Here is an 11,899-nt window from a genome sequence, read left to right as displayed (position 1 = left end):
GCAGATCTTCTCTGGATCTTTCCCCCTCTGAGGGGAGGGAAAATGTGTTCCCTTCTTGCCCCAAGCAGACTGTAAACATTTCCCACTGTGCCAGTCACACTGAATGGAAACATGAGCACTGTAATCACTGTTGTCTTCTAGATGATACAGTTCCTTGGCACCTCCCTTCTGACTGTTTCCTTCCAGGACATGTTTAAAGGATTATCCAGCAGTTGAGACACAGCTGCCTGGATTTTCCAGCCCTTCCAGCTAGGATTTGGGTGGGTGCCCCTCCAGCCTGGGCTTTGAACCTCCCAGCTCTGAGGCAATCAGAAGGGACTGAGACCCAGAGCACTACAGCCCTGGTCACACAGAGCACTTCCTTTGAGAAGAACGTGGTTATCCTAAGTCTTTCCCAAGCTTTCATTTCATCATGCTCACTTTTAACTCCCTAAGTGTGCACAGGGCACTTGTCTTCCCCAAAGAGTGTCCCTGTGGTAAGTGCTGGAGTCTCACACTTGTGAGCCATAATCATGACTGGCACTGGGCCAGGACCTCCAGAGGCTGATCCAGGCTAAACAAATTCCTAGCAAATATTAGGTGGCCAAACTTTCCCATTGCCACAGTTTATCCACCTTATTTTGAAACTATTTACCAAGATTAACACATTTGACAACAACTATGGTACAGCCTAATACAAGTCAAACCACTTTGATCCCTTTCTACCTGTTTCAAGGCTACAACCTAGAGGAAGCTTTTCCTGAAGGAAGACCAAACACTTCCTTCAGCTATCAGGGACTATAAACACTTGTATTTGTGGGAAGCAGGAATTGAGCTACGATACTGCAGTTGCACTCTGGGTATCTACAGTGAGCAGAAGAGGCTGCAGAGCTGGTGGCAGCAGCTATCTGTCCTTGAGGTGGCCGTTGGTGAGGTGTGCTCTGCTCCTTGGGGGCTCTGACCCATTCCTCTGCACGTAGCTGTTGCTTGAGACGTTGCTGAAACATGTGATCCCGTTTTGCTCCTTTTCCCTGAACATTTCTTCATCCTTGTCACTTTCTTCTGTGTCACTTCTCATGTCCTTTTCCATCTAGGGAGACAGGTAGGTGAGCAGCAAGGCAAACCCAAGAGCCTCAGCCCCTCACTCTCCACTTGTCCTGCTCTGCCCCATCAGCACTGACACCACCCTTGGACCAGATTCTACCTCTCTTTGAGTGCAGTGCCAGAGGATCCTGTCTGTAACCCTGATAAGCATCAGGAGTTCAGCTGAGAAGCAGCACCAAAGCACAGATGCCCAGGACTGTGTGAGCCTGAGGAGCTCCACAGTGCTGCTCTGGGCACCAACACGTGGCACAAGGATGGGGGAGGCAGTTCATCAAGCTCTTCTACATTTTCCAAAGGGCACAAGGAGCTAACTCCTACACACACATGGCCTGGGTGGCTGCAGGCCAAGCTGGGGGGGGTTGGAGAGGCTGTGAGAGAGGGAGAGACAGGGATCTCCCCATCAGACACAGCAGTGCAAGGGCTGGGAGTGAGAACTCCTCTTGAGGCAAGACTCAGCCAACCAAACAGAGCTGTTCTTGCAGCTTCAGGGGGACAGGCTGGAAGCTTCCAAACCAGCCAAAGGGCCAGCACAAAGCCACTGCACTCAGACTACATCCAGTTTCAGAAGGAGACAGACATGGACACACTGAGGAGAGCCCAGGGAAGGACTGCAGAGGTGGATGGGACTGGGGGCTGGGAGAGCTGGGACTGCTCAGCCTGCAGCAGAGAAGGCTTGGAGGGATGATATCAATGTCAAGCAGAACCTTCTCTGCTCCCAAGCAGTCTAGATGGACCCTCCTTCCCTGTGGGATGGGGAGGAACTGCACACTGATGCATACCGTGCCCTGGAGGATGAACTTGTAGACCATGTGAATAATCAGGCAGGACCAGAAGACATGGAGCAGCTGCAGAATGATCAGGAGAGTATTCACAAAGTAGTATCCAAAGAAGGGCTGGAATATCTCCATGGAGTAATAGTAGGTGTTATAAAGCACTCTGAAAAAGAAAGGGGATTGCAGAGGAAGGGCCATAATTAAGCCCCACAAAATCCTAGTCACAGAGGAAGTTTCAGGGCAGCTATGTCCATCTGTATCTCTAACCCACATGAGCCAACTCTCAGTTCCCCACCCAAAACCAGCAGGGCAGAGCCCCAGGACTCCTCCTCTGCAGGAGCCTTCAGGCCTTCAAAGCTACAAACTCCCAGGCAGAACAGCCTCGTTCACCCCAAGGCAGGTGCCACAGCCATGTGGCTCTGCAGCCACAGGGCAGGGACTGTGCCCCAGGGCTGGAAGGCACAGCTGACCATCCTGTCCCTGTCCTGCCTCCCAGGGAGCTCTGCATGGCCCTGGCTGCTGCACTCACGTGTAGGGGTAGATCACCAGGCGGCTGACCAGGAACACAGCTGAGAAGATCATGAAGAGGGTGTCACAGGTTTTCTTCCACTTCATGTAATTAAATATCTTGGTTGGCTGGAGGGAGAGAGAACAATCAAACAGCAGCCAAGAGAGCATCTGCACACTCTCCAGGAGGGTAAGGAGGCACAGGCTGTTCACAGGCTCTGCCTGGCTCGCAGGGCACTCTCAGAGCAGCACAGGAGCATGAGGGATCTGTGGATAAGTCAGTGAGAGCAGCTCTGGGAGGAGGACTTGGGGTGATGGTGATGAAAAACTCACTGTGAGCTGCAGTGTGAGCTCACAGCCCAGAAACCAACTGAGCCCTGGGCTACAGCCACAGGAGTGTGGCAGCAGGGGAGGGAGGGGATTCTCCCCCTCTGCTCTGCTCTTGTGAGGCCCCACCTGGAGCACTGCACACAGTTCTGGTGTCCCCAGCATCAGAAAGACTGGAGGCTGGGGCTGCCCCAACCCTGGCAGTGTTCATTCCAGGTTGGATGAGCCTTGAGCAACCTGCTCTGGTGGGAGGTGTCCCTGCCCAGGGCAGAGGTTGAGGCTGGATGATCTCTAAGCTCCATCCCAACCCCTGAACATTCCATGATCCTAAGATGCTATGAACACCTCAACGCTTGGCCCGTGCCGTGCTGGGTTGAAGGACATCCTGTGGCTGAGGAGCATCACTGCTACCAAGGCTCTGCCTGGCAGTTAGTCTGCAGAGCTCACCTCGAGGAAGCAATCAGAGGCATCATGGATCACCAGCACCAGGGTCCCAATGCGGATGTAATTGGCACAGTAGGAGAAGCTGATGAGGAAGATGGTTGCAGCATGATGGACTATTTGCTCCTTGAAATCCTGAGGAGAAAGGGAACAGCAGAGCATGAAACAGCTAATGTACCTCCTGCCATGGTCCAAGCATGCCTCCTACAGACAGCAATGGCATCTCTCTACCCAGTGACTAAAGCACCTCCCACTGCAAGGCCTTAGGTAGTGCGAGGTGTCATAGCCACTAAAACCATAATGGGGGTGACTGGGAACAACTGGAACCTCGTGGGGGGCAAGTGGGATCATACTGGGAGTGCCTGGGATCATAAAGCTTGAGACACATTCCAGAAACATAGGCAACTTGGAGACCCAGGAATGAAGAGTTTATGGTGCAAACTGAGGATCTCCCAACAAAGAACATCCATTCCCTCCACCAATGGTCCAGTGCTGTGCCCTGCCCGTTGGGGCACTTGCACCACTCGCAGCAGAACGAGCAGAGAACCATCTCTCTTCCTGGCTCTATGACCAGTGCAGCCTAGGAGAGTCTCAGAGGAGCAATTTTTACACCTGGATATGAAGTTTGGATTGAGCACTCTGCAGCAGTTTGCACCTTTCTATGTCAGGGTTTGTGCTCTCCACTTCCCAGGGGGGAAGCCAAAGCCTGGGAATGGGAATTGCTATGAATGAGCAAGGGCAGAGTGCCACCAAACCTCAGAGTAGTAGTATAGTTCTCACTGATGATTCTCCTGAGTGTTCAGTGTGTGTCCTGTTCGTGTTGGTTCTCCCCTGCCACTCACCTTCCTCTTCACATCAAAGGGCAGGGTGAAGACCAGAGACCAGTAGAAGGAGAGCTCCAGCATGTAGTACCAGAAGAGGGAGGGCAGGAGAGGCTGTGGGAGAGGGAGAGACAGGGAAATACCCATCAGACCCAGCAGTGAAAGTGCTGGAGGAGAAAACTCCTTTCCAGGCAACCCTCAGCAAACCAAACCACAGAGCTGTTCTTGTGGCTTCAAAAGGAAATGGTCCAACTGAACAATGTGTCACTCACTAAATGTCATCTGTGCCAAAGCAAAATGGCCATGGAACTGTTGGGGCAAGGCCAGAGGTGGCCACGAAGCTGCTTGGAGCACTGGGGCACCTTCCCTATGAGGACAGGCTGAAAGAGCTGGGGCTGTTCAGCCTGGAGAAGAGAAGGTTGTGTGGAGACCTCAGAGCACCTGCAGGAGCTGAAGGGGCTCCAGGGAAGCTGCAGAGGGATCTGTGCTAGGAGCTGCAGGGACAGGACAAGGAGCAATGGGGAGACATTGAAAGAGGGAAATTGAGAACAGATCTTAGGCAGAAGTTTTCCCTGTGAGGGTGGTGAGACACTGTCCCAGGGTGCCCAGGGAGGCTGTGGCTGCCCCAACCCTGGCAGTGTTCACAGGTTGGGAAAACCTTGAGCAACCTGCTCTGGTGGGAGCTGCCTCAGCACAGATGAGGCACATGGCACTCAGAGCACTCCTCTGCCCTGCAGACCTCCACTGAAGTCCTCCTCACACAGAGAAGTACAGACTTCAGTGGAGAATGTGGCTCCTCCCCAGGCCTCAGTCTCTTCTGCACACTAAACCACATTGGAGCATTCCCACTCCAGATTTTCCTGGCTCAGAACTTTCACCTTCCCTTATTTCTGCACCTCCTCCTGCTCTGCCAACCCATCCTCTATGGTGTTGGGATAAGGTACAAAGATGCTCTCCCTAGATGAGGCTCTGGCATTGAGTTCTTAGAGCTCATGAGCCTCAATTTCATCGAGCTTAATTTAATTTAATCGAGCCTTGAGTGCTGTGTGCAGTTTGGGGCACCATAGTATAAGAGAGACATAAAGCTGTTAGAGAGTGTCCAAAGGAGAGACACAAAGATGGGGAAGGGCCTTGAGGGCCATATGAGGATCAACTGAGAGCACTTGGGTCTGTTCAGCTGGAGCAGAGGAGGCTGAGGACAGAGCTCATGGCTATGTGCAACTTCCTCCCAAGGGGCAGTGCAGGAGCAGCTCTGAGCTCTGCTCTCTGGGACCAGGGACAGACCCAAGGGAATGGCCTGAAGTTGTGTCAGAGGAGGGTTAGGTTTTATATCAGGGAAAGGTTCTTCCCCCAGAAGGTGTTTGGGCACTAGAACAGGGTCAGGTTGGATATCAGGACAAGGTTCTTCCCCCAGAGGTGTTTGGGCACTGAACAGCTCCCCAGGGCAGTGGGCACAGCCCCAAGGCTGACAGAGCTCCAGGAGTGTTTGGCCAATGCTCTCAGGCACAGGGTGCAGTGTTGGGGTGTCCTGGGCAGGAGTTGCACTGATGATCCCTGGGGGTCCCTTCACACTCTGAATATTGTGTGATTCTGTAATTCAGTGCCCTCTTGTTGTTACTAATATAATCTGATTTTCAAAACCTACTGAAACACAAGACAAGATTTATAACAGCAATTTCCCCTCTTGTGTAACTCACCTGCTGTGGATATCCTGTCCAGCATTCTCTGTGGTCCCAAAGCCAAGGCTTCTGCAAGGAAAATGCAACAGGAAAATGACAATGTCAGTGAAATTCTTTTCTCATCAACTGTTTTAACTCCTTTAGCTTGTTCCTACTACAGACTCTGCTGTGTTTCATTATAGGCAGAGCTGCTCACACTGCCTGGAGCTCAGCTGCCATGGGACAAGGACACTTGGTGCCTGCTGACTTGGGATCAGCACATTTTCCAACACTTAACCCCTCAGCAAAACTCAGAGGAACCTTTAAAGCTCAGGCAGAGGATGGCAGTGCCTCCAGGCCCAGCTCAGTGACCACAGCTCAGGGCCTAGAGCACAGCCACGGCCTCTGCCACCCCTTCTGCTGCTGAGGCACTCAACTGGTGCCACATCCTGGCTGCCCCAACCCTGGCAGTGCTCAAAGTCAGGCTGGACAAAGCCTTGAGCAACTGCTCTGGTGGGAGGTGTCCCTGCCCAGGGCAGGGGTTGGGGCTGGAGGATCTCTAAGCTCCATCCCAATCCCTTTACACACTATGAAACTGGGATTCTATGATAAGAGAACTCCTTATTTATCAAACCAGAGAAGAGGCAGAGACATGAGCCTGGGCCCATCCCACCCTGGGTAAGGAAAATGAACAAATTAAATTATTACATGACAGTCCATGCTCCAAAGGAAGCCTAAGTTTTTTACCTTAAACAGGTGTTGGATTCAACACACAAACAGGCCCTGCAGCTGTTCCATCTCCCACCCCATAGAAATGTACTTTTATAGAATCCCAACTGTCTTCTGCTTTGCCACAAGAAGAGGAAACCTCTTGGTCCTGAGATGGAGTTCTTCAAACAAGCACAGTGCAAACTGTCTGTGGTCTCCTACGTGTGCTGTGCAGGGGATCCACACTGACCTGAGAGGAAAACCTCTGGGAGGTCTGAAAGGACATGTGTGACAAGAAACTCTGCCCTCGTGGCTGGGCAGGACAGTAGGTGGCTGTCATGTACTCACATCGTACAGCACAGCCAGCCCAGTGAGGAACGAAGTGATGTAGAACGTGAACCTCCAGCTAGAAACAAACAAACCAAAGTGTGTTAGGCTCCCGTGGTTAGACCCCAAGCTGCAGGTCTGTACATCAGCACACTCACTCAAAGAGTGACACTCTTAGGGTAAAGACACATGTGAGTATGTCTGAGGTTTGCCCAGAACAGGAGCAGCTCTTTGTATGTCCCCAGCACTTTCCCCAGCCTGCACAAAGAGCAATTCCCCTGCTTGAGATGGCAGAAAACACAAGACTCTCCCTGACTAAAATCACTCAGAGCATCATCCCAAACTGCCCCAGCACTAGCAGATGCATTTGTAAAAGTCAAACAGTGCCAATCTCTCTCCTAGGCCTTTGGAGATCATTTGTTATCATGTAAAGTAGCTAATTACTGCCATGTTTGGCCTCAGTCAGGAGCTGGTAATGATTTACCCACACATTACATTAGAACTGTTTACCAAGGTCAGTGCACAGAGGCAGATCCCTCTGGATAGACACAGGTGTGGTGAGGAATGAGGGGAATTTCACCCCAACAGGAAATATTTCAAGGCTGTCTAAGCCAGTCCTTTAACTTCCAAAACCCCTCCAACAAGTCAGATGTAGCTGCATTTGGAGACAGAGGCTCCACCTGTCAGTGAATACCCCAGGACCTCCAAGACAAAAATAAACTCTACAAAGCTCCTACATTCCATCAGAGACACTCAGACTGCACACAGAGCCAGGGCAGGTGGAAGGGCTTCAGCCCTAGGGAGCTGGGATCAGTGTGTGCAGGGATGGAGGGACAGGGAGCTGGGATCTGTGTGTGCAGGGATGGAGGGACAGGGAGTTGGGAATTCTGTGTGCAGGGATGGAGGGACAGAGAGTTGGGAATTCTGTGTGCAGGGATAGAAGGACAGGGAGCTGGGAATTCTGTGTGCAGGAATAAGGAGCTGGGATCTCTGTGTGCAGGGATGCAGGGACAGAGAGCTGGGATCTCTGTGCAGAGATGAAGGGCAGTATGGAAGGCTGTGAGCTGTCTGTGGAGCTCAGCTCTGGTGACAACCTGCCCTTCATGGCTCATGCTCCTCACCAGGCCTCGCAGAACTTCTTGGACAGGCTGGGCCGGTCCATGTTCCTCCGGCGCCGGAACCACCTCTCCACCTTCCTCACAGGCAGGTCACATTGCTGGGCCAAAGTGATCAGCTCATCCTGGAAAACAGGTGAGGCAGCAGAGGTCAGACCCAGGTCCAAAGGTGAGGAGGGGCAATGTCTCCCCTGACCCAGCAGAGAGCCCAGAAGTGTTCAGGCTAAAGCCTCTGTCTGCTGTCTGTTCCCAGTGTAAACACCTCAGGTAGTAGCAGATCTTCCCATTCCCCTCTAAGCAACTGGTTATTAATGCTAAGTGCTGAAACTCCACATTTGTTTATGTGAACTTCCTTGGTTTCAACTTTCAAACTGGTTTTGTCCCTCATATGAATCAAACTCCTTCCTCACCCTGTCTGCAGGGACCAAATCCCTTCACTCTGTCCCTCCAGGAAAGATTCACTGCAGCTTAAACAACATTTTACAGTTCTGCACCACGTCTTGTCATGCCTTTCAGCACTGTGACACAGCCAATGAGCTAATGGATGTCATGAGCAGAGGAAACACCACATTCCTACCGGATATTCTGCTGTGGTAAACCTGCTAGGGATAATTTTTCAATAGATTACCCACAGAAATCCTGCAATTACCTTCCTTCTTGTCCTCAGGCTCTCAAGAGTTTGGCATGTGACAGGAAAAAGGTTTGTCATGTTTTATATTCCTGGTTGGAAGTGTCATCCTGGATAGCAATAGATTTTCATGGAATGCATTTACCTCAATGGCATCACATGGGAGTGACTGACATAGTTCAAGTATGTTGTCCAAAAATGTGTTCAAACCAAGATTCAGATGTGCTGCTTTACAGTCTTACTTAGGCACTTCTGCTCTGGTGGTGGAGACAAATGGAGACACCAATCTATACTCTCCAACTGCTCCACCGTGTGGAATTCCTGCTAGGGAAAGGCTGCTGAGTGCTTCCTCCCAAATAACCTGAGTGGTGTTACCAAACCTCAGGATTCCAAATGGGATTTGGTTTGGCTGAAGACACTAAATGCATAGGAAAGCAAAGGAAAAAGGACTCACCTCTTTTGGGTTCTTGCAGTGTGAACTGTAGAATGTTTCCAGCACAGGGTTGGGCTGAGCTTTTGGTCTCTGCTTGTCTCTCACCCCCAGTTTGGTGCTGAGGGGCAGGGCTATGGCTCTGCAAAGGGGAAGACAAAGATTCAGGCAAAGAGAGAACAGAGGGCAGTGATTTCTCATGCTGCAGCACTGTCAAACCCCATGCAGAACAGAGCTGTCTCCTACATGGGAGCCAAGGCAGCAGCATCATGCTGAGCAGGTAGAAACACAAACTGACAGCAGAAACAGTGGGACTTGTATCCTACTGCTCTGAGCTCCAACATCCAGAGTTACACCAGGTTGGCAAATGTTGAATCCTGCTTTCCCAGCTTCTGAATCACCTGCCATGGGTGTCTGGCTTGCCTGCAGCTGATGGGGAGCACCACACTGATGAGGAGCCCTGAGTGCTGTTCTCTGCTTGATCCAGAACATGAACATACATGGCATCCACCTGAACTAAGTGCTGAGCTCGAGCCCAAGGGGGAGGCTCTGTCTGAGGTGCAGTATTAACACAGGAGGAACATCCTGCTCAAACAGGAGGCCACTTGGTCTTCACTGCAGTAGCTTACCTTCATTTTTCCTAACATAAGTCAAACCCAGTTGCCAAACAAGGACTTGGCAACTAGAAAGCTAAACACAAGGAACAGGTGGCTGACACTGCCTGTGCATCTTCAGCCTGTCACACTGGAACAGTGCAAAGAAAAAAAACCTGCAGAAATGGATAAAAGTTGTGCAGGGCTAACAAATTTGGGCACTGAATTGCTGCACTCAACAATTCAACTCCTCCACTGCCACCACTGCCTCAGCAGCAGGAAACAGCCTCATCCAGAGAGTGCAGGGAGGTCCTGCCCAGGCACTGCACACACAGGAGACCTGGGAAACAGCAGTTAAAAAGAAAAGACTCAAATGAACTGCATTGCACTCGAAGTTCTGAAGATCACCATGTTGGTGTGGACAGGATGGGATATCCTTATGGCTGTGATCATCTGCTGTGTGGCTTCTCCTACCCACACAGCTCATACTCCACGTGTGCCTAGGGACTGGTCCAGGTCCAGCATCCTTCCCAAGGGTCTTCTGGAAGTTTGCTTGTCAAGAAGTCATTTCTTACCATAATTAACAGGTATTAAAAGCAATTTTCCCAACAGAGACTTTACCTAAGGAATGCTTAGCTTCTGTCACACCACAGAATGGTCACATGTGGCTCACTCATGTAACCAACACTCATTCCAACTTTCCATTTGTCTGTGCATCAGCTGTTCTCTGGCACCATGTCTGGGAAATTCCTTTGCCAGCCCTGGCTACAGGTACCAAGACCAATGCAAATGGGATGATTCTACCACGAGGGAAGGGCCAGGGCTAAGTGTATTGGCAACAAGACACATAATTAGCACAAAACTCTGTAAGTGTTGACTAGTTCCAGTGCAATTCAGCACATCCTGGCAGAGCATCCTGGGAATTCTGGGCTTTAGCTCTGACTGCCCTCAAGAAGAGTTTAACTGCATCTCATGATTGGTTTAGTATCAAATGATTGGTTGGACCAGCAGGTTCTGTGCTCAGAACTGTGTCAGTATTCCAGTGCTACCTGTAATACACTGGAATTGGAAGACATTTACCTTGAGCTCTGCACTAGGTCTTGGCTCTCACATCAAGCAGTTCCTTGCAGGGCCTGATCTGCCTGTCTCAAAGGTAAGGCACCTCAGGCAGCTCTGAAGAGGAGGATGGAATCAAGTTCTGTTGCTGAAGAACCATCTCACTGCAGCTCCTCATCAGGCCACATCAGGAATGGAACAGGCTGCAGCTCCCAGACACATCAAAGCAAGGCCAATGTCTCTGGCAGGTGTCAGGGCAGGCTGCCAACAAACCTTTTTACCAAAAACCTGCTTAAGTATTCCGAGCAATTTCTTTTGTTTAATCCCTGATTTCTCTCTTCCCTCTCTGTTGGTTCCTCATGGCATAAACCTCACTATCCCAGAAATGAGCAGGGTGTAACCAAAGCTACAATTACTCTGTTGCTGAGGTTTTGAATTTAACCATGGATTATGGCACCAATCCTACTTTTATGAACATCATTGGGAAATCGAGGCCTGAAATTCTTCCTAAGGGACGTCTGCACATGTTGGTTGTGTGCTCTGACTCAGGGTTCAGCTAAGCTTTGTTCCAGCCCGAAGAAAATGATGCTGCTTGTACTCATTTCAACATCACAGACACCTCACCTCAGTGGCAGGACAGCTCTGCAGCAGTAAGGAGCTTCCCTCCCTCCAGCACTGAACCCACCTTCTCCCACCTTGCCCAGTGCCTTGCAGAGGAGTTGCTTCACCACCTGTGAGCTGTTTCTTCTCCCCCAGGGCTGTACCCACAGCCTCCTTGGCTCTCCCAGGCCGCACCCAGACACCACAGGTCCTCTTCCCATCTAACCACAGCACTGCTGGCTCTTAGGAGGATGTCACTGCCTCAGTTTCCCCCAGCTCAGCCACCAGTGCCAAGGAGAGGAAGATCCATGCCTGAGGAAGCAGGTTCAGTGCCCACAGAGGATGGACCTGTTGGCTCCAGCACAGCAGCTGCTGGAGCTGCTGGATGAGGGATTGCAGGGGATCCTCTGGGTTTCTCCTGCCTCTTGGTGTTCTCCTGGAGGTCTGACAGTTCAGCCACACGAACACATTACACACATCACAACATTCCCAAAATGCCAAAGCAGCACCAGGAGCCACCCAGAGACAGAACACTTGGCACCTGCAAGCAATAGCTGAGGGTAGAATAAATTGCCAGAGGCCAAGCTACAGCCACCAAACTTGTCTGCTAGTTACATCTACTCATTTTGACCCCCAGAGCAGATGTACAAGGCCATCCACAGGAATAACACACATCCTTTCCTCCTGCAGGGCTCACACTCAGTGCCAATTATTTTCACCAGGGCTAATGCCACTGTACAGACAAGACAACAAAGCAACCAAGGGCTGAGTTCACACCTCCCCTGCCCAGGGAGAGCTTTCTCCTCCAGGATGAGCTGCATGGAAAGGAGTA

The 11,899-nt window shown here is 51.0% G+C and overlaps 1 protein-coding gene across 1 annotated transcript in view; it reads right to left on the bottom strand.

Annotated features, from left to right (window-relative positions):
• Positions 1-883: 883 nt before the first annotated feature.
• Positions 884-11,899, bottom strand: part of CERS4 (ceramide synthase 4) — a 17,229-nt gene continuing 6,213 nt past the window's right edge. The window contains exons 3-11 of the mRNA XM_009070111.1: positions 8,843-8,960; positions 7,767-7,885; positions 6,667-6,724; positions 5,650-5,700; positions 3,974-4,066; positions 3,138-3,266; positions 2,386-2,492; positions 1,863-2,019; positions 884-1,069 (exon numbers count right to left, since the gene is read on the bottom strand). Of these exons, the coding sequence (XP_009068359.1) occupies positions 884-1,069; positions 1,863-2,019; positions 2,386-2,492; positions 3,138-3,266; positions 3,974-4,066; positions 5,650-5,700; positions 6,667-6,724; positions 7,767-7,885; positions 8,843-8,960 (1,018 nt within the window). The remainder of the gene's footprint in view (positions 1,070-1,862; positions 2,020-2,385; positions 2,493-3,137; positions 3,267-3,973; positions 4,067-5,649; positions 5,701-6,666; positions 6,725-7,766; positions 7,886-8,842; positions 8,961-11,899) is intronic.

This window comes from Acanthisitta chloris, unplaced genomic scaffold, assembly GCF_000695815.1.
Source record: "Acanthisitta chloris isolate BGI_N310 unplaced genomic scaffold, ASM69581v1 scaffold13392, whole genome shotgun sequence".
NCBI lineage: Eukaryota > Metazoa > Chordata > Aves > Passeriformes > Acanthisittidae > Acanthisitta > Acanthisitta chloris.
This window is presented reverse-complemented; position numbering and strand designations above follow the sequence as displayed.